Genomic DNA, 23,221 nt, shown 5'->3' with positions numbered 1-23,221 from the left:
AGAATTGGGATGCTTAACTTCACTAGATTTGTAGTTTCAAATATGTCTTCTATGCATTTTTAGTCTTCAGTCTTCATTTTAGAACATAGGGCGGGGTGCATAGGGTGGTGCGGCAGTGGCTCAGGGGTAGAGTGGCCGGGTAGAGTGAACTTGAAAACCGCAAGGTTCCTAGTTCGATTCCGGGCTAGGGCGCTCCCCTAGAGTTAGTGTCGAAGTGTCCTTGAGCAAGACGTTGAACCCCTAATTGCTCCCGATGAGCAGGTTGGTGCCTTGCATGGTTTCCTCCGCCATTGGTGTATGAATGTGTGTGTGAATGGGTTAAAGTCAATGTAAGGTGCTTTGGATAAAAGCACTATATAAATGCACCATTTATAATGTTTGCTAAATATACTTACTCCACAGTTCCTCTACTTGGCTCTCAGTTGCACTTAGCTCTGTTTGTATGGTAGATAGCTGAGCACCATGGGCTGAAATCAACACAATATTAGTATTAGTCAATCATAAATACTCATGCAGTATCATTTGAGTGGATAAACTTTCCCATGTGGATTATAGGGATCAAATATACAGTAAATTACATGATCAAAACGTGTCATTTGTAACAACATTTTTAAACACTGCCTGCTTCTACCCACGCTCAGACTGTTCAAATTACCTTCACTTTCCTTCTTCAAGTCCATCACCTGGCCCTCGCTGACACCCAGTCTGGTCGTAAGGGCTTTAACCTTGCTTTCACTAGCACTCAATTTCACAGCCATTTCTGAGAAATATCACAGAGACATTTATGTTAAACATACATTTCAGCCTGGACCTGTACAACTCCTTCAAGCTCCATTTATAAGAAGTATATATTGCCTCTTAACCATCCTAACCTGCATTTTCTTCTGCCATTCCTTCCATCTCATTTTTGGTGACACTCAGCTCCACCCGAAGATCAGTCACCAAGTTCCTCTGCTCGTTGGCTTCTCCCTCCATGCTCCTCAGCTTCTCTCTCTGTTCGACCACGGTAGCTTCCAGGCGTTGCACCATGTCTCTCTGCTCCTTGGCTTCTCCCTCACTGGCTGCCACCCTGGCCTCCACGTTCCTCAGCTTCTCTCTCTGTTCGACCACGGTGGCTCCCAGGCTATGCACCATGTCTCTCACTGATTTCAGTTCAGCCCAGAGGTCCGGTTGCAAGAGGGTACCTGGTTCAACATGGCTCTCTATCTCCTTGACCCATCCACTCTCTCCCTGAGCCCCAGCCTCAGACAGGCAGAACAGTAAAACAAGCACAGCCCCACAGCCCTTCATTCTGAAACAGAGTCTCTCAGAATATTGGGCAAATTCATGTCCTTATATACCCACAAACCTGATAAACCAACATTGGTTTGCCCAGTGGAAAGTTAATGTGCAAGCGGGACATTAAATAAAGTCAAGGACCGTCTGAGAGTTTCAACATGTGGTACAAGATAAGATGACCTGGTTCTGAAAAGAGCGGGTGTGTGAATTTACTTAATGTAATCAGCTGCTGACCCTTATGGGTCAGTTTGGTTCCATTTAGTTCACTCGTAGAGTTATGGGGGTTCTTGAAATTAAAACATTTAAGAACTACTGTCCTAGTGGGAGGTAGTGAAGCAGCATTTCTAAGTTTGCTGTCACCTTATGATTTGAGTCAGTGATGGAGGACAGCTGGTTTTACCCTAAAATAAAATAAAAAATACTTGATATAGTATTTTAACATAATCACCTCCATAGCGTTTATTTTCATTGGATGAGATTCATTCTCAAATAAAGTTAAAACCTAATCCGGTGAGATTTCCCACAATACTCATTATTACTTTAAAATATGCACATCATTTAGGGCCAACTGCATCTCCTGTCAAATTGTACCTCTGGATCACACACACAAACAAACACGCACGCACGCACGCACGCACGCACGCACGCACGCACGCACGCACGCACACACACACACACACACACACACACACACACACACACACACACACACACACACACACACACACACACACACACACACACACACACACACACACACACACACACACACACACACACACACACTTTCGTAAAACTTTCGTAAAACTTTCGTAAAACTTTCGTAAAACTTTCGTAACTTTTGTAACTTTCCTCTTCTACCCCGGATTTGAACCTGGTTTACTGTGCATGTGCTGACATTTTTACCATTGAGCTAATAGAGCCTGCCAGCTTGCTCAGGGGATACATATAATCTTAACCATCAGGTCAAAATCCGTGTCAGATCCCGTGTCTACGTGAGACATGACCTTTGACACAATCTAAATGTCTCAATAGAAGAGCAGGGAGACTAAATACAACCCCCATAATTGTATAAGTTATATTGTATTAACATACTCTACATTACATTACATTACATTACAAAGATACAGATTGGACAAAATTACTTTTTTTTTCATAAAAAAAGTTTTAATTTACTGTATAAAGCCAGCAGTGTGGTCAATAGAGTTCATATCTCTGCCAGGAGTCAAAATAGATATTCAGTGAAAGTTCTACATGCAGTAAGGGGAGGTTAATGATTAATCAAGGGAACATTTTAATCATGCATTTTAGAAAAAAGAGAACAAAACAAATACCTTTATTTTTTGTTTAGGAGCTATTAATATAAAATTATATACATAATGCAAACTAAATTAAGAACCAAACTACAGCCATGAAAGTAGTGCAGCATATGATTATGAGTTCTCTCTGCATTCATTATCTACCTTCCTCCATCTTTCTCTCAGATTCCTGTTGATGGATAATTTATCATCGATAATGTATTAGATTATGATTATTGTATGATTATTGTATTGTATCACTTTGGATAATTGCATAAAGTATGATGTATTTGCTCAGAAGGGACAGTTCTGTAACTGCTAAGATAAGATGTCCTTGCTCCCTGGCCTACTCTTTCTTACCCATGAAAGTTGTGGCTACAGTTTATCTATGATGCCTTAGCACAGCTAACCTTGCCACCAAGATGAGCCTTTGCCCCTGTTCATGTTGATATTATATTGTGGGGTGGGCTTAATGAAAGATAAACTGTCTGTTATATGGATGAACATTTTGTATTACCAGTAGAGAATATTTTTGACGCTGTACCACCTTGTCTCTCCTGTGCAAATAATCCAGTAAACATGATTATTATTTGAGACTGACTCCGTGTTACTTCTTTTTACGGTAATCCTTTTTGAAAGCGTACTTTCCTGGTTTTCCCTAACTTATCAGTGGTCCTACGAGTCTAAGAAACTATCGGTCCGGTTCTGGCTCGGGAGAGGATATCGGTCTGCGCAAACCACTGTCCGCCTCCCCGGAGTCCGGACTCGACACGTTTCCAGAAACCAGCTTGGGTTAGTACGCATTTTTCTCTTACATTATTTGCACAGCAAGGTGGAACTAGAATGTATTGGTAAGTTTAAATAAATGTAACACTATCTTAAGAAATATTAAATCGCGTTCAGGACCCGTTGAAATGTTAGAAAATGCTTATCTTTATTTTGTCACAAAGCTAATTACAAGCTTGCACTTTGTCAGAGCAATACATTTGTTGACACAACTAATATGATAATTTTACTGGGCTGAGATTCATTTGACAAGTGGCAGGCCATGAACGTTACTAAGGAAGTATCAGGTGGGGCAAAGGTCTCTGTGGTTTGTACTGGGCTGAAAAAGAGAAGTAACAATAAATTAGATTAGAGCAGCCGTAGAAACCTGGAATTGTTTCTTGTTGAAGCGAATAAAGGGAGGCCAGCAAGCTTGTACTAGTATAGCTTAATAACTACAGTATGTAAAATGACTACCGGCAAGTCTGTATCTTACAAAATGAAATTGGCTGCCTTGCTGCTTGGCCTCTGTCATGTTTTGGTGAGTTTTATTTCTCTTACATTGATTGTCGTTGGATTGCATAGTTTTGCGTTCAGTTATGAGTTAAAAACAATAGCTGTCAAATGACAATGAAGATGATGTACACATATTTTGAAAAGGGAAAACAGCAGAATATAATTGTTGTTACAATTAGGGCTGGGGATCTTAGTATAATTTGTTGGTTCAATTTGAATCCAACATAGAATTTCATTTTTTGTGATTTTCGTCCTTCCAAAACAAAACAAAAATTGCGAATTTTTCCTTTTTTTTGTTCAGAATTCAGAAAACGTTAATTTAAAAAATCACAGGAATGGTCAGTGGATGTTAGTACGTATGTTGGTTCCATTTGAATCCAACCCCAAGAAAATGTGTTCTTTTAAAAAATCCTAAAAACCCTTCACAAAAATCTGTAGTTTATTTACAGAGGAAACTTTTGTATTACATATTTCATGAAAACAGAAACATGTATCTTATGTAATATATTAGTAATTATGCTTTCACTGCCTGTAATGGATAACATTTCTTGAGATGCTAATTTAAGAAACCTTTCTTAAAACATATAGTCTGAGCTTTATCCCAACCATCTTTCAAAGAGAGAGGGTCTAAGAGAGAACCATCAGTTTGAAGTAGGATGCTTAATTTGGTTCTATGTATAATTACACAAAATAGTTTGTCTCAAATATGTCTCAAATAATGCATTCTGTGCATAGTCTAATGTAGATAGTGTGTAATTGTGTTGCTGTGTACTGTTCCATGACTTTATCCGTTAGATCATGAAAGTTATTTTAACTTAAAATATGTTGGGGTCAAGAAGCCATTGTTGTGCAGATGAGCGCATTTTATCAACATACTGTATGTTCTCACTAAAATGTAATTACAGTACAACAGTACAAAATAAAATAAAGTAAATCGTACCATTAGGCTCTAACACAAAACCTGGACTTTTCTTCATGAAATTAGGTTGAGGTTAAGGCCAGGATCACACAAAGACAAAAATCAATGCAGACACAAAAAATGTAAATGCCAAAAAACAAAAATCAGACATTATTATTCAGAATTGTGGTTAATGGCTCATCAATACATATTGTAACTCATTCAGTGTGCACCAGTTTATGGGAGACAGGCCTGTTGATAAAGCATGGTTGGTATCAGTTTGGGTAAGTCACGTGGCATGGTTTAGTATAGCTATTATTAACTGACAACAGAAAAAAGGAGAAATGACACTGCAGTATCTGTAAGAAAATACTGCCTGTGTGAGTGTGAAAACCACTGTGCCATTTTCTTATCAAACTACATTTCACATCAATATCCTCAATGTTTATTTAGGGTAAGTGATTCACTTTGGTTAAAATAAGTGTTAAAGAGCTCTATATTCTGATAGTACTCATTACTATGGAGTGTTTGTTCAGTAAAAGGAGTCTCCCATGTCTCTCCAGCTCTTTATTAAACAGAAAATGCATTTTCATTTTTTTCTCTCTCCTGATTGGCTTAAATTTTGTCACCTACCTGAAAATGTACTATATTTTGTTTACTAAAGAGCTGGAGAGACCCCTGTGAATGAACAAACGCTCTGTAGCAATGAGTACTATCAGAATATAGTACTTTAACCTTTTTAACAAAAATAAATAAAAAAAGCTAAATATGTACAGTATGTAGCCTTTATGTTACGAGAACTTATATTTTCTTGTGTCCTAACAAACTGTATACTTCGATTTTTTGTGTGAAACTGAAGCCAATGAAAGGTGGGAGAGCACAACAACAACAGCACTATCACAAACAACATCTCTGCCACAACCAGCGACAACCACAACAAAAGCAGAACCTGGTAAGCAACCATGATGTATCTGTATCAGTGTGGGTAGTGATATGATTGATTGATTGATTGATTGACATTTTTATTAGGGTAAAGAATGTAAAACAACACATATGCCTTTATAATACTTTTGTCTAAAAGGTCCGACCAAAAAGGTCCTTGCGGACTAGTTTCCGTTGGGGTCCTTGAATTAATTTCATAGACATATATAGTAGCAACCAAACAATATCATGTTTGGTTTCCTTAATTTGTAATACAGAATCGACTATTAAGTCATTATTAAGGGGACTTTTAACATTTTACAGCCTGGCACTTATCCCCAATTTACGTTTTGATTTAATGTTTAGAAATGGTGAGGCTACTCCAGTCAATCAGAATTCTTTCTTCTTTCAGATATTGTCACCACTTGTTTTCTGTCCATTAATGATGATTGCCAATTTCTTTCCTAGATCCCGAAAATGTGCATGATGTAATGGTGTTATGTGAAAAGGCTACAGGTAGGTGATTATGAAACAGATTTAGGGCTCTATAATTGTCCATACTGGCTAACACACTATTTGAGGATTTAGGAGTGCGCAAGGGGCGTTCCCGTGCAAAAGTTGCTATTTTGGGACACCTGCCTTACCCGCAAATCACCTGCACTACCCGTTACATTATGCATATGTGTGGTTTGGGTGTTACAATAATAAAACCAATCACTGTGCCAGATGCCATTGCCTTTAAGAGAAGAATGCGCAAGCCATTATCCCCAATGCAATCGTAATACACTCTCCTCTCTCCCTTTCTGCAGTGTTGCCAGGTCTGCTTATTATAAGCCACATTGGGCATGTTTTTCTGTAAAGTTGCTTGTAAATAATGGTAGTTGCGGTTGTGAGCTTGTAAATCGGCTATTTTCAAATAGCCAACATGTCTTTTTTTTAAAAAGATTTTTTTCGGCTTTATTGATAGGATAGGATAGTAGGCTGACAGGAAATGGGAAGAGAGATGGGAGTGACATGCAGCAAAGGTCGCCGGGATTGGGACTCGAACCCGTGCCACGCTGTCAGGCTACTTTGGAACATAGGTGCCTGGACCACTACGCCAGAGGTCCAGGCCTTAGAAAAATGTTTAAAGCATTGCAATGAATTCTGCAAAGGCAAAAACCAAACAAAAACACAGGATTTAAATAATTCACATTAACACTTCAGACAGATATTTCTAATTCCTGTCTGCAATTAGAACTGCATCTGTCTTTCTTTTTTGTTTTGCTTCGAACATCATAATTAAAATGTCATAATCATGTCCTAGCCTGCTGTATAATGATGATCACTAAAAAAAATCCCATATCTCTTTATCAGCTCCTGAAGATGTACTTAGTGTGACGGTGTTACAGCAGAATGAGACCAGTATAACTCTGGAATGGAGCACAGTGAATAACATTACAACATACAGGATCATATATTTTGAAAGTGGTAACACCAACACCATCAAGGATGAAGTAGTCAATGGATCAGCAGGAATGACACGAATTCGCCATGTGGTCTCATGTCTCACTAGTGGGACTACATATGTCTTCACCCTCTTCACTGTGTCTGCTAACGTCACTAGCTCTGGATTTAACTTTACAGCTGTTACAGGTAAGTGACCATGGGACAGATTAGGCTTATATACACTGTTCATATGACAGAAATTGCATTATTTAACCAACTGCTTTTTATAAATTCCCATCTTTCTTAATATAATAATCTCTCATCAGTTCCAGAAAATGTACATAAAGTGATGGTGTTACAGAATGAGACCAGTATAACTCTGGAATGGAGCACAGTGAAGAACATTCTGACATACCAGTTACAATACGATGATCATGGTGTGAATTACATGTGCACCATCACTGGGGAAGAGGGACTAACATCATTACAGCATGTGGTCGCACCCCTCTACAGTGGGTCTGTATATAACTTCATCCTCTTCACCCTGTTCAGTTATACCACCAGCACTGGACATCCCTTTACAGCTGTAACTGGTAAGTGACTCTGGATACTTGACTTCTGATATAGGCTACAAATAATAGGCTACAAATAATAACACGTGTGAGATCTAAAGAAAAGGGCCATCCAGGGGCTTGTAGATCTGCTATATTCGAACAATGTTGACATAGCTTCCCTTCGGGGGGGGGGGGGTCCCTGGCACACGGTATTTTCAAATGGGGTTCCGCAGCCATATACAGATGAAAGTCAATTGAAAGCTTGTGATTACTGTTGTTCAGGTAATGAGTGCAGACTTTCCTTCTTCTCCACCAGCTCCCTCAAATGTACGCGTTGTCACCACAAAACGCTTTTTGACCGGTGTGACCCTGCAGTGGAATAAGGTCCATGAACATACCACTTACATACTAGACATTAACGGGCGCAGTACACCCATATACGATCAGTCCTCAAATGTGACATACACAGTCGAGCCTCTCAAGCCTGGAACAGAATATCCTTACACTCTCTACACTGTGTTCAACACGGTCAATAGCAGTGGCTTTAAAGATGTCACAGTCACAGGTATAGTGCCCTTAATTCTTTTTACATAATACATGATATTGATTATGTTGCGACTAGCGCTTTGTTTAGGCGTGAAAGGATTACTCTGAATGTCTCGTGTTCACAGTAGATGGTTATCAGTTCAAGTCTTAGTACATGTACACATTTTTTTTAATCCACTCTTTATAGTTATAGACTGTGCCAAATCACCTTGGAGTTTTAGCAACTCAGCAATCCATGCGAAGGTCGACGGTGTATTCTCATATGGAAACGCCACTAATGGATCAAGAACGCATCACAGTCCAGGAGGTGGCACTGTGTCCTTTACTGACCTGTACCCTGGCTCTACCTATGGGGTGTCTCTATGGTACAAAAAGGGGGGGCTTTCAGAACCACTTCTACAGTGTGAACACAACCTAACCATATGTGAGTCTAACTCTAAAATATCAAATTAATCATGATTTTGATTATGCATAATGATAACCAAAACAGTTGATTATGTAATTCATTTGGTTTTGCAGTGGTGGAAGAAGTACTCACATTTTTTTACTTAAAGGGTAAGACCACTTTGGTAGAGGTTTGGGTTGTGTAGTTACCTTGCCATGATGTAACTCCAAAGGTGGACAATAAATCAAAAATAATTGCTCCATTGATTAGAAATTGATAATTCAAAATATGCTCCTCATTGACTTACATTGTACGGTAAAACAGCTCTCAAAGTCACTCTTTTAGCACATAAATTAACCCAAACATAGCTGATTCAGACAATATAGAGCATCACCAAACCCAGTACTGTTTGTTTTTTTAATAAAAATGTCAACTTCCTGTTGATTTTACTATTATGAAGATCTGGATCCGGATCCGCCGATCCAGTCCGGGTTTTCTACTTATCAAAAATGGCAAAATCAACAGGAATTTGACATTTTTATTTAAAAAAAAAACAGTACTGGGTTTGGTGATGTTCTATATCGTCTGAATCAACTTTGTTTGCGTTCGTTTTTGTCCTAAAAGAGTGACTTTGAGAGCAGTTTTACCATATAATGTAAGTCAATGAGGAGCATATTTTGAATTATCAATTTCTAATCAATGGAGCAATTATTTTTTATTTCTTGCCCACCTTTGGAGTTACATCATGGCAAGGTAACTACACAACCCAAAAATCTACCAAAGTGGTCTTGCCCTTTAAGTAAAAGTATCAATACTGCACTAGAGAAATACCCCATTACAAGTAATAGTCCGGAATTCAAAATGTACTTGAGTAAAAGTACAAAAATATTGGCATCAAAATGTAAAAGTACTCATTATGCAGAATGTCCCATTTCAAGTTTTCAAATGTATACAAATCTTTTGAAAATAGCAGATCTAAAAGCTCACAATGCGTCGCGATGCGATGCATTGTGAGCTTGTAGATCGGCTATTTTCAAATGGCCGAAATGTAAATAGGGCTGAAGTGGGTAATGTATGTTTTGAAATAATCAAAATCTACACAGTAACTAGTAACTAAAGTTTTCAAATAAATGTAGTGGAGTAAAAGTACAATATTTGGATCCGAAATGTAGAGGAGTAGAAGCTTAAGTATTGAAAACTGGAAATACTCAAGTAAAGTACAAATACCTACAAATGTTACTTAACTACAGTAATTAAGTAAATGCTTAAAATGAATTAAAAAATACTCCACCACTGTTGGTTTGTATAGAGAATCGCTGTATTAGACGTTACTGAGCCTATAGACAGTCGACTTGTTTTGTTCAGTTCCCCCAGATATACAAGTACACTGTGTCCAAGGGGCTGCTGCTTATGCTATTCATCTGAGCTGGGCTGTGCCGGACGGGCTGTGGACCCACGTGGAGGTGAATGTGACAGGAAAAGAAACTCGCTACACTGTGGGACAGAACGGCGCGTTGACAGCAATTATTCCTGGGTTACAGCCTGCCAAGACTTACAAAGTGTCTGCAGTGATCGCAGTGCAGTCCACAGAGTCAGGGTTCTTGCGGAGTAAAGTCGCCGAGACTACTTGCTCCACTACTTATCCTCCAGGAGGTGCGTGATGGACTTATTGCATTACATAAACATTTACTTTCTGTCATCAGTTAAACGTCAGACCAAAATCACACCCTCACTTTATCGTTTGTAATTTCTGAATTAGATGAATGAAGTAGAACAACTTAGCATTTGATGTCAATCTCAACACAGAGCACCCTTAAACCAAGTTTTTTTTACTTCTAGGGGTCATAGCAGGATCTGTGCTGGCCGTGCTGCTATTCTGTCTCCTGGTTTGTTTGGCTGTCTTCATTTGGCGCCGGAAACCAGATATTTTCAGGTTAATAACAGTTCTTCATAGATAATAAAAAATAAATAGAAAACCCACCTCAAATATACTCTGAGAGAATAGGTGACCCCTAAATAAATGGTTCATTCATATTGTTTCTTTCCCCCTGGCAGGAGGGAATCCTACGTGGGCAGTTCCAAACTATCTAGTGTCAAATACAAGTATGTATATGTACTGTATGAGGAACTACCCTTGCAGGTAACACTTTATAATAACTACACACTATAAAGCATTAGTTAAGCATTAGTAAATGCTTAATTCATCATGAACTCATCATTAGTAAAGCATTATTCTTACATTACTAAGCATTAGTAAACACAGTTATAAATGGTTCAACTATACACTATTAAGCATTAGTTAACTATTAGTGAAATACTTAATTCATCATTAATTCATCATTTGTATAGCATTATTCATTACGTTACTAAGCATTAGTAAACACAGTTATAAACCTTTCAACTATACACAATTTACAATTAGTTACGCATTAGTAAGTACTTAAGTAATCATGAATTCATCACTTATATAGCATTAATAAGCGTTTGTAAACACATTTGTAATCGTTGTATTGCCCATTGATAACCTAATCGGTAATGTGCTTAATAACTGTATTCTCATACTTTATAAATGATAGATTCACCATTTATAAATAGGTATTATATCAATTTACAAACCAGTTATTTATGAGTTGTTAATGGTTCATAGGATCATTTATAAAGTCTAAGTAAGCACCATATACAAGCCACTTTTATGCATATTTATGTGAACATTTGTACATGGTTAGTGAGTGTATTAATACATGTTTTATAAACACTTATTCATACTCAATAAATGATTTATTAAGGTAGTTACTACTTGTTAGTTAAGTATTTTGCGTGAGCCCATGTAAAGTGAGGACTATCTATGCCTTATAAAGCATTTACAAATTATATAGCGTGAGCCTATGTAAAGTGAGGACTATCTATGCCTTATAAAGCATTTATAAATGAGATAGAAGCAGTGATATAGCAAATGTAAATATTTATTGCAACAAACGACACCGAGACAGACAGAACATGGCCCTTGCAGAGTCATAATAAAATAAACATGTTTGTACTGTATGAAAAAAAAAAAAAAAACTGCAATACTATTCACAAGTAAACATAGCTGAAAAAATAAATGTAGCGCCCCACCCCTGCCTGTATTAACCAGAGTACCAAAGATGGGACGTTCTGAGTTCTTAACGTCCTAAGTTAAAGTTTTACCTTTACTCAAACTCCATAGTGTGTAATGAAATTCAATCACTACAACCTGTAAATAATTATTTCCAGACACTGCATGTATATTTTAACATCCTTTACTTGAATTGTTAGAATTTAATTTGTGTACCCAACACTGACAATAAAGGATTAAATAACAATGAAAAAAAAACAATGAACGAACACAAATAGGCATCAACAATTCTTAATACTAATAAATTGGACTTGTAATACACTTAAAATAATGAACCTTTTAAGCCTGTATTACTAAAAATGTAATGACTTTGAAACAAAAATAAACCTATGGTATAGTATGGTTTGTAAAACCCAAAACCCTCAAATTAAATAGTTTTAGAACTAAAACCTTCCCTATTTCTAATTAATACTACTCTAACCTGATAACCTCCTACTAACTCTGTACACACCTCAACACAAAAGAACACAAATACCATTAAATCAGATACCATTACATTTGTGGGCCCACACACACACACACACACACACACACACACACACACACACACACACACACACACACACACACACACACACACACACACACACACACACACACACACACACACCCACACAAAATAACAAACGTTGCAGGCCTGTTTGGTGATACTTGAGCAGCAGTAAAGACTACCTCTTCACTAGGAGAGCAATACAGTCACTTACAGCAGCTGAAGGGTTGGCAAAGATGTCAGGATGAGGCTAGGGTATGGTGGGGCATCCAAGACTACCTCTTCAGTGGGAGAGCAACACAGTCACTTACAGGAGAGAAGCTGAAGAGATGACAATGATGATGGATCCACAACTAGCAGAACCACTTCTTCATCAGACAACCCAGAGCTCACAGTCCAGCATTCCAACACACCCCAGCAAGGATGACAGTCTTTGAGTCCAGTAGCTGCTAGCCAGTAAACAGGCTAATGATGAATGCTAGTCCTTGACTACAGTTAGCTATTTAGCAAACAAAGCCAAATGTAGTGCTGAATAATAGCTTTCCACTCTGTCTTGCTATTAATCACTGAACACCTGAATATGACTCCTGTCAATACTCTTGACTAGCACAGATGCATTTTTACAAAAACGATTATTTTTAAAACATAAATTGCACTGAATAAACGTTTTTCTCTTCCATTCCACTCTCACTCACTTCCTCCTTCTTCTCCCCCTTTTTTCTGACTCCTCCCCTCTCTCCACACAGCTCTCCATGTCCATCAACTTGGATGTCCCGCCCCATAACCAATGACAATCATTCAAACCAGAGTGAACATTTTAACATGACAAACAAGTGTAAAATAACACCCTCTGAAGGAATATTTACTTAGCCTTTTAATATGAATTAAACCAACCTTTTAAAGTTTTGCTTTAGGCTTAGATTATGGACAACTAAATGATAAACGTTTTTTAATATAAATGAATTAGACACGTTTAATGTTTTACTTTAGCAGATATTGAACTATTAAATGATTTCCATTTGACTGCTTACTTTAAGCAAATAAACAGGACTTTAGACCTAGGGTTTTTCCATCAGGGCTACATAAATAAGGTCTTGTACTGTACGAAAATAAACAATCTGCAATCTTGTGGCTGAATAAAGTGGATCACAGTGCCAAATGCAAATGTGTCAAAACTCAGCAAATACATATTTTACATCCATCTAAACCATTGGTTCTCAAAGTGGGGTCCGGGGTCCTTGAGGGAGTTCCAGGGGGTCCCCAGCTAAATGATAGATTAGGCACAAATTGATATAATACCTATTTATAAATGGTGAATCTATCACTTATAAAGTATGAGAATACAGTTATTAAGCACATTACCGATTAGGTTATCAATGGGAAATATAACGATTACAAATGTGTTTACAAACGCTTATTAATGCTATATAAGTGATGAATTCATGATGACTTAAGTACTTACTAATGCGTAACTAATTGTAAATTGTGTATAGTTGAAAGGTTTATAACTGTTTACTAATGCTTAGTAACGTAATGAATAATGCTATACAAATGATGAATTAATGATGAATTAAGTATTTCACTAATAGTTAACTAATGCTTAATACTGTATAGTTGAACCATTTATAACTGTGTTTACTAATGCTTAGTAATGTAAGAATAATGCTTTACTAATGATGAGTTCATGATGAATTAAGCATTTGCTAATGCTTAACTAATGCTTTATAGTGTGTAGTTATTATAAAGTGTTACCCACTTGCAATGTGGTGGAAAACACAAAAGCAGAAAAAAGCCTATGTAAGTCAGGGATACAAATTCACACAAAAAAAAATATTGTTTTTCCAGAGATATTCCTGTGGGGAAGTTTCCGGATTACTTCTATGAAATGAGTAGGGATGAAGACAGAGCCTTCATCAAGGAATATGAGGTACTGGACAATGTAATATAATACAGGTGACTCTGTTTGCTGACTGTGTTTCTTTCATGTGTACATATTGCTGTCGGGATATACAGTTGACCAGTTTTTTGTGTGTTGATTGTAGATTCACATGCTATTCTAATTCTTATTTTCATGCAGGGCTTCTCTCCAGTGGGAACGAAGCAGACACACAAAACAGCAGAGTTCCCAGAGAACAAGCCAAAGAATCGCTTCACCAATGTGCTGCCATGTAAGTCGGCCACATGAAGGCTTGCTACTTCATTCTATCAGCAGCTATGAAGTTTTTGTCTGGTTTTAAAAGTGACTAGCCATGTAACCAAGTAGTGGATTATGCTATTTAACTGCACCAGTGGTGGAAAGTAACTAAGTACATTTACTTAAGTACTGTACTTAAGTACAATTTTGAGTTATTTGTACTTTACTTGAGTATTTCAAATGTCCAATACTTTTACTTCTACTCCACTACATCTCAGAGGCAAATATTGAACTTTTACTCCACTACAATTATTTGAGAACTTTAGTTACTAGTTACTTTGCAGATATAAATTATGCAAGAATAATGCATGGGGAGGTAGTCATTATTGAAATTTAAAGCCCGACAGGGCGATTAACCACGAGGCGCAGCCGAGGTGGTTAATCGCCCTGAAGGGCTTTAAATTTCAATAATGACTACCTCCCCATGCATTATCCCGCTTATTACACGGCTACTTAATAAATACATAAATACATTTACCTAAAAGTAACAACAAAACGAAGTATTTCCTTGCTTACGGCAATGAAAGTATTCCATAAGTATTGGGCTGGGCGGACAAGTTCGCCTCGCAAAAACAAATGACGAAATGGAAAAAAACTCGCCCCAAAACACACTCGCCCCCCATTCTATTTACTGCCGATTTGCCTGTAATACCGCCGGATTTGCCCCGGGGCGACTGTGTTTTGGGGCGAGCGTTTTGGTATTCCCCCGTTGTTGTGCCACGATAAACAAGGAAGCGCAGTGGATCAAATAGAATGACTTCTCGGTTATTGCATTGTCTATTTCTCACTTCAAATGTTTTCAAAAACATTCTTGAGAGCAACGTTTAGTTGTAAATGACATTGTTTGTTTGTTTACATGGCTGTCATGTTGGATAAAGCATATAACCAAGCAGCACAGGTTGACATGAGCAGGTGTTCTGAGTCTCTGATTACACAGCGGTCCGTTATAGAGCTCATCGGTCATTATCCAGAAATAATGACCGATGACTGACCAATCAGAATCGAGCATTCAACCAAGCCGTGTAATAATACATTATAAATCATACATTAACCACTTTAGCCTATTTTATACATAGGCTATTTGAAAATAGCTGATCTACAAGCTCGCTGAGCTTTAAGTACATTTTGATGCCAATACTTTTGTACTTTTACTCAAGTACATTTTGAATTCTGGACTTTTACTTAAGTAAAGAATTTGAGTACTTTTTCCACCACTGAACTGCACACAGCCTATAATTCCTAATTTGTCCCACAATACAATGCTGGACTGTGGTTAAACCAAATTATTCGTTTCTCATTCTAGATGACTGGTCTCGGGTGAAGCTATCAACATATAATCAACATGACTCTGACTACATTAATGCCTGTTATATGCCTGTAGGTGCAACTTCATATCTGTTAGCCCAGGGGTCTTCAACAGGGGGTCCGGGACCCCTAGGGGGTCCTCAGAGTTGCTACAGGGGGTCCGCCAAATCTCTGTGTGATAGGATCATTGTTTTTTACATTAACCACTTGAACCCTAGCATCCCTATTCTAAGGACAACTGCGAGGCGTTGTGAGCTTGTAGATCGGCTATTTTCGGCAAAGAGGGAAAAAAGAGCAGACAGAAAAAAAGAGTACAGAGTGAAAGTTTACTAAGTATTGATGGTTTAAGTCGTTAAATGTCAGAAAATACACATTAACATGAATCCAACATCTATGAAAAGCTTTAATCTGCAACACAATTTTATGTAATATATAGTGGGGGTCCCTGCTTCATCTCTCTCTCAGTTAGCGGGTCCTTGGCCTGAAAAGGTTGAAGACCCCTGTGTTAGCCTAACCGTATAAGCTCTCTAAAAGTGAAGTGTCCCTGGGCAGCTTGTGGCAAAATCTTACTCCCAGTTGTTTCTCAGGAAGAGAGCAAATGTTCCATGAGTTAAAATGTGCCTATTTACTATTATTCACATCGGCCAATTTGCCAGTAAGATGGGGTTTTCCATCCAGAGTATGACGAAAGAGCATAATGACCAGCGTGTGAATATGGTCAATAAGTTGAACTGCAGTTTGTCAGTAAATGACCACTAATATAGTGTACGCTCGCATTCTACACATTACTGACGCTGTCGGGCAGAAACCTTGCATCTCCATATTTCATCTTTTTATGTTTTATTTTTTCCCATAAATGAATGCCCCATTTTATACTTCAATAACCAATCTACAAGCTTGCAATGCATTGCATCGCGCTGCGTTGGTAGCTTATAAATATGCAGTTTTCACTGTTTCGGAACATAAAAGTGGGTTTCATAATAAAAAGTATTAACAAGCGCTTGTGACTAAATAATAACTACTCCATTGGAGCGTTTTTCTTTCTTTTTCATTTTCTGAAAATTAACAGTTTTGGACATACACTGTAGGCTACAGTACAAGATTTCGGCCCGACCGCATTAATGTGTGCATATTACTTATTTTGATGTTCTCTGTTCTTAGGGTTATGGCAATACCAGACAGTACATTGCTGCTCAGGGGCCTCTACCCGCTACAGTCAATGACTTCTGGAGGATGATCTGGGAGCAAAGTGTAAAGGGCGTGGTCATGCTAACCAACCACACTGAGGCGGGAGAGGTGAGTTTTCAGGAATGTCAGATAGTGCTGTCACATTTATATCAAGAAAGTAAAAGAAAAACTCACAATAATCCATTGAACATAATTTGTGCTCATGTTGTATAAATGGTAAATGGTGCATTTATACAGCGCTTTTATCCAAAGCGCTTTACATAGATTGTGCATTACATTCACCCATTCACACGCACGCGCACACACACACACACACACACACACCCATTCACACACACATTCACTCACACATTCACTCACACACCCATTCACACACACACACACACACACACACACACACACACACACACACACACACACACACACACACACACACACACACACACACACACACACACACACAAGAAACCATGCAAGGCACTGGGAACCTTGTGGTTGCCATCCGGCTGCTCTACCGGCCACTGCCGCCCCTATGTTGTATAGCTGATATGGAATGTTTAAATAAGTGCAACTGGCCTTGCTGTTGTATAGAATAGATACGTTGCTAATGCGTAATATGGGTAATGGGTAATATACCGCCATCAATACATGACATTATCAGAGCCATGTATTTGTTGTTAATGGCTTTATTTTCAGATTTTTTTGGTTTTAGATCATTTAAGGAGTGTTTTTGACTTTTTTTTAATCAACATCGATGTCACTTGTTATACTGTAATAGTCCTAAAAGCATCAACAACAATGTACAGATCATTTAGATGTTGATTTAGATTTAGGTGTAAAAGCATAATTCAAAATCTTCAAATCAATATATATTAAACATAACGTTAAAAGATGATGATGAAACCCCCATTTTTCTGTTTGTTCACCCAGATGAAATGAACAGTGCTGAACAACAGTGTCAGCATTATCATATTTATATTCAATATTGCGCATTGTGCTTTTTGAAGTCTACCACAGTGAAGCCTAGTAAACCATCCCGGTCTGGCCCCAAGCGCTGATTGGCTATTCCACTTTTTGGTTTCTGCAAAGCGCCCACCCAGCGCTTGTCAGGGACGTGCACAGATACTCTAGTGGTGCTAGAGCACCTGCCTTTTGCCTTCTTGACCAGAAGTGCCCTTTTGAAAAAAAGAAGAAAAAAAAGTTTTTTTTTTCTTCAGTTTACAGCAGGGGTCTTCAACAGGGCGTCCGGGACCCCTAGGGGGTCCTCAGAGTTACTACAGGGGGTCCGCCAAATCTTTATGTGATATGATTTTTCTTTTTACCATAACCACTCGAAACCTAGCATCCCTTTTCTGAGGAGAACTTTAGCCAAAAATAGCAGATCTACAAGCCCACAACACCTCGCACTGCGAGGCGTTGTGAGCTTGTAGATCGGCTATTTTTGGCAAAGAGGTATAGGTGTAGAGGGAAAAAAAGAGCAGACCAAGTAATCAAAAAAAAGTATAATTTACTTGAGCACCTGCCCCTCAAAATGTCTGTGCACGCCACTGGCGCTTGTGGCCAGGCCGGTCTGCAGAAGACACATGATAATATGAATTCATGTGACCGGGATGGTTTACCACAGGCTACAGTGAAGCCACAGTGGACAATAAAGTTTCTACTTTATTCTGTTTTCAACATGTCCCTCTCTCCTGACCAGTACTGGCCACTGCATTCCACTGCTTGCCGATACGGAGACTTCTTGGTCACCATCAATTCTGAGGCCAGGGAAACCCACTGGACACTCAGAGAATTTGGAGTGAAACATGTAAGAGACATCTCAAACACTATTGAGCAGATTGTGACGTTATGACACAAATAATTATGCTATTACTACACATCTCCATGTCCAAACAGAATAAATCAGTGGTTTTCAGCCAGTGGTCCGGGGACCACCAGTGGTCCTTGAGGGAGTACCAGGGGGTCCCCAGCAAAATGAGTTAATAGCGTCACAATCACTTTTAACCACTTAGCTTTGGCTATTCAAAAATAGCAGATCTACAAGCTCATAGCGCGGCACAGTGCCGCGCTATGAGCTTGTAGATCTGCTACTTTTGAAAAACCTTGAAAAAGTGTGCATATCTTTGAATATTTATATATTTTAAAGCGAAAATGAACTGATATCTTTGCTTCTGGGGGTCCCTGGCACAAAACATTTTCAAATGGGGGGCCGCGGCCAAATATATATCAATTTAGGGGTCCTTGGCATGAAAAAGGTTGAAAACCACTGGAATAAATGAAAGTTGCAAACATCTGCTGTCCGCTGGCGTGTCGGTCCAGGCACCTATAGGCTACAATGTAGCCTGATAACGCGTTGCGGTTTCACGTCCCGATCCCGATGGCCTTTGCTGTATGTCACTCCCCATCTCTCTCCCCATTTCCTGTCAACCTGCTGTCCTATCCATAATAAAAGGCATAAAAAGCCCAAAATAAATCTTTAAAAAATATATAAAATATAATGCATGGACTTGTTTTGTAGTGATGTGTCGTTCATGATCGATTCATTCAAAAGAACTAGTTCATTGCCGCGAACGTGAACAAGCTCGTTCACTTTCTGAAACTGTTACGTTCACGTGCGATGTAAAAAAAAGACGCTCCCGCGATGGTGTTTTACACACATTATAAAACATACATTAACCACTTTAGCCCCTATTTTATACCTAGGCTATTTGAAAATAGCAGATCTACAAGCTCACAACGCGTCGCGACGCGTTGTGAACTTGTAGATCGGCTATTTTCAAATATGTTAGTACTTTTACTTTTGGTTCGTTAAGTATATTATTTTGATGCCAATACTTTTGTACTTTTACTCGAGTACATTTTGAACGCTAGAAAATAGCGCTACTGAACGAGAACGTGAACGAATCGTTTGAACGAATCATTGCCGTGAACGTGAATGAAATCGTTCGTTCACTGAAATGACCTTTTTTTCCCACCACTATTGTTTTGCCACTTTATTCCGCTGGCTGTGAAACAAATGTGCGTGCGAAGCAATTAAGCTTCTTCTATTTGGCGGAGTCGGGTTAATCTGATACTGCCGTTATTGCCGTGGTAGCATTAAACAGGAACTTGTGAATGTGTGTGTGGGATTCTTCCTCACAGACGCAAACCTCAGAGGAACGCACAGTGAAACAATTCCACTTCACAGCCTGGCCGGACCATGGAGTCCCAGAGGGAATAGAAGCTCTGATCCAGTTCAGGGGGCTGGTCAGGCAGCACATAGAGAACGAGGGGGCCGAGGCACCGACCGTGGTTCACAGCAGGTACTGTACACTACAAGACTGATATTCCTGTTGAGGGCATGCATAGCCATCATTTCCCCAGAAGACCAGCAACTCAGGACAAGGAGCCTATAACATTGCAATGCAATGTTAGCCCTTATGTATACAAATGTAACTTCTAGACATATAACTAATACTAAGCTAACGTTTAGTGAGTTTAAAGACAGGACAAGAGATCATTTTAAATTCTGGAAATGCAAATGTGAAAAACGGTACCAATGTGTAATTTGGCCCTCTCATAACGCTAAATATGTTAAATACATTTTGGAAATAAGTCCGGCCCACCCCAACATTCGCAAAACATCTAGTAAATAATCTTTAGTCAGTGGAAGAAGTCCACCTGGTAAACTGATCCAAGCTCTGGATCATACATGGGTCACTGGCGGCCCGGGGGCCACATTCGGCCCGCAGGTTAATATCGGAATACTGATATGTTATTGATTTCAGCTGTTTACAATTACAAACGTGCAAACATGACCCGCTTTAATTACTTCAGTCTATATGAGTAGCTTAATGACTAGTATTACAATTATATTGTCTTCTTTATGTCCAATGTATTTATAATAATATATAATATATTTAAGTTCAAAAAGTTAACATAACTAAATGCATTTGAAATTAAATAAAAATGTTACTCTTGAGGATTCCAATTAAAAAAAAATTGTAAAAAATAAACAAATCAGGATTCCAATTCAAAAGTAGCACAATAGCCGATCTACAAGCTCAAAATGCGCCGCGGTGCGTTTTGAGCTTGTAGATCGGCTATTTTTGCTACTTTTGTGTGACATAGAATGGCTCAGTTAAAATATGGAGACAAGAGGTTTCTGCCCGACATTTACAATATGCAATGTGTTCCTCTGGAGTGAGTGTGGAAATATAGTGGCCCTGTCCATCATCAAAGTTGCATCACCCCTGCTCTGGATAAACAAATACAAGTCTTTCTGTCTCTCTGTCAGTGCTGGAGTGGGGAGGACCGGTACCATTATTGCCCTGGATGTGCTACTCCAGCAGATTGAGCAGGAGGGAAAGGTGGGCGTAGCTTCCTTTGTTCACAAGATGAGACTGAGTCGGCCATACATGGTGCAGACAGAGGTAAGGCTTTAACCACTAAGACCCTTTACCCTTACTTAAGTAAAACAACCTTTCTGGGCAAATATTCCCCCAAGAATTGTATTGATAGGTCTATGTTGTGTCTTGATAGTTATAGAACACCAGGTTTAACAACCAGCTCAGGGACTACAGATGAAACAAACAGATGAAAATGAAGTCTTTGCCAACACTGGCTCATTTACATTGGTGTGAAAACTGAAATGTTGATTAATGTGCATTGTCCCTGGAAAAAAGAGAGAAAAATAATAGGGATTCAAGTGATTAACATAAGGCTGTGCGATATGACTTAATATAAGTATCACAATTATTTCAAACTGTTCCCTCAATTACGATTAATGAATTAGCTTTTTATTGAAAATAGCAGATCTACAAGCACGTTGTGAGCTTGTAGATCAGCTATTTTCTTGTACGCCCCATTGTACAAATGACGTATGTTACAAGGTTAAATGGTTAATATGCCTCATCAATTTAGTCGATTATGAAAAAGACATATTTAAAAACCTGCTTCTCAATTCATCAATTAATCTATGTGCAATATTAAGTTATTAGCTCTCAATATCGTTTTTTAAATATATTTTCGGTTAATTGCCCAGCCCTAAGGTTAACATGAATGTTTCAGTTCCAAATGGCGATGTGTGCTTCAGGCAAAGCCACTTCAGCCCAATGCTGTACTGTATGTGTTGATTCATCAACACATACCTTGAGCATATATATACACTTGATGCCCAGTAGTGTTGATTTTGACAACACATTTTGATTTAGTTTTAGTCATAGTCTTTTGAATAAAATTCCATTTAGTTTTAGTCACATTTTAGTCATCTGAAATGTTTTACTGTTAGTCTAGTTTTAGTCGACTAAATATCATAAGATTATAGTCGACTGAATCTACAGTTGATTTAGTCGACTAAAATGTATGTTGGCGGTGCCTTGATGTCGTAGCAGATCTACAAGCTCACAACGCGTCGCGCTGCGACGCGTTGTGAGCTTGTAGATCTGCTACTTTCAGAGAGCAACACCCGAGCGCAACCAAAAATAAAATTATCTCTTCTCCACTAGTCATTTTAGTCTAGTTTTTATTTGTTGACGAAATTGTCAATATATTTAGTCTTAGTTTTAGTCATCGTAGCTTCGTTTTATTTTGTTTTTATTTAGTTTTCGTCAGTGAAAAAAGGTAGTCGACGAACATTTTTTGTCATAGTTTTAGTCGACGAAATCAACACTGATGCCCAGCTAGGTGAAGCCTAAGCAAGAATTCCAGTAACTCAGGTCTATTCTTACTTTCAGTCTCAGTATGCATTCCTGCACCGATGCATCTTGAATTTCCTGGAGTCAAACCTACACGTATATGAGGACGCAGATCCTGTATATGATACATGTATACATGTATATGAAAATGCAGCAGCACTCAGAGAGTTTCATCGATCGACCAACAGAAATGTTTGATGGTTAAGTAATATTAAGTCTGCATTCAGATATAGTACCAATTCAACTATAATGTAAAGATTTTGCACCTTAATCTGATGTACAACACACTGACTTTTGTCTTTCTATTCTGATTGTCTAGAACCTTAACTGACGTCCATAAGTATATCATGCACAGTATACACCTGCTGCTATGCTCATGCACATTTATATCTTATCTCAGGTATTATGTGTAAAGATGTAGATAACCTGTTTGTTTGTTTTTGTTCTCTGGTTTGATCCCCCCTCCCTCTTCTTCCCCCTTTTTTCTATGGAAATAACGATACGATGGGAACTATGCACAAAAACGAGTTTTACTTCTGTAAACCTGTGATGTGACAATAAGGCTGATTCTGATTCTGAATTCACATCTGTATAAACTATTGTAACTATTGCTTTTGTAAGTATCA

At 38.4% G+C, this 23,221-nt stretch overlaps 1 protein-coding gene across 1 annotated transcript; it reads left to right on the top strand.

Moving 5' to 3' along the window:
* Window positions 1-5,020: 5,020 nt before the first annotated feature.
* On the top strand, window positions 5,021-22,926 carry LOC311051660 (receptor-type tyrosine-protein phosphatase H-like; the record flags this gene model as incomplete). The annotated part of the gene is made up of 14 exons (XM_084066243.1): window positions 5,021-5,039; window positions 7,033-7,311; window positions 7,431-7,697; window positions 7,975-8,223; window positions 8,392-8,628; window positions 9,955-10,242; window positions 14,276-14,401; window positions 15,731-15,804; window positions 16,894-17,028; window positions 18,620-18,727; window positions 20,062-20,222; window positions 21,197-21,332; window positions 22,635-22,712; window positions 22,915-22,926. The coding sequence occupies 14 exons, from the start codon at window positions 5,021-5,023 to the stop codon at window positions 22,924-22,926; spliced, it is 2,169 nt and encodes a 722-aa protein (XP_083922369.1).
* Between the last annotated feature and the right edge of the window lie 295 nt (window positions 22,927-23,221).

The sequence above is a fragment of the Gymnoscopelus microlampas genome (assembly GCF_963454915.1).
Source record: "Gymnoscopelus microlampas genome assembly, chromosome: 9".
NCBI classification, from domain to species: domain Eukaryota; kingdom Metazoa; phylum Chordata; class Actinopteri; order Myctophiformes; family Myctophidae; genus Gymnoscopelus; species Gymnoscopelus microlampas.
Note: the sequence above shows the minus strand (reverse complement) of the source record. Positions and strands in the feature narration are given on the sequence as shown.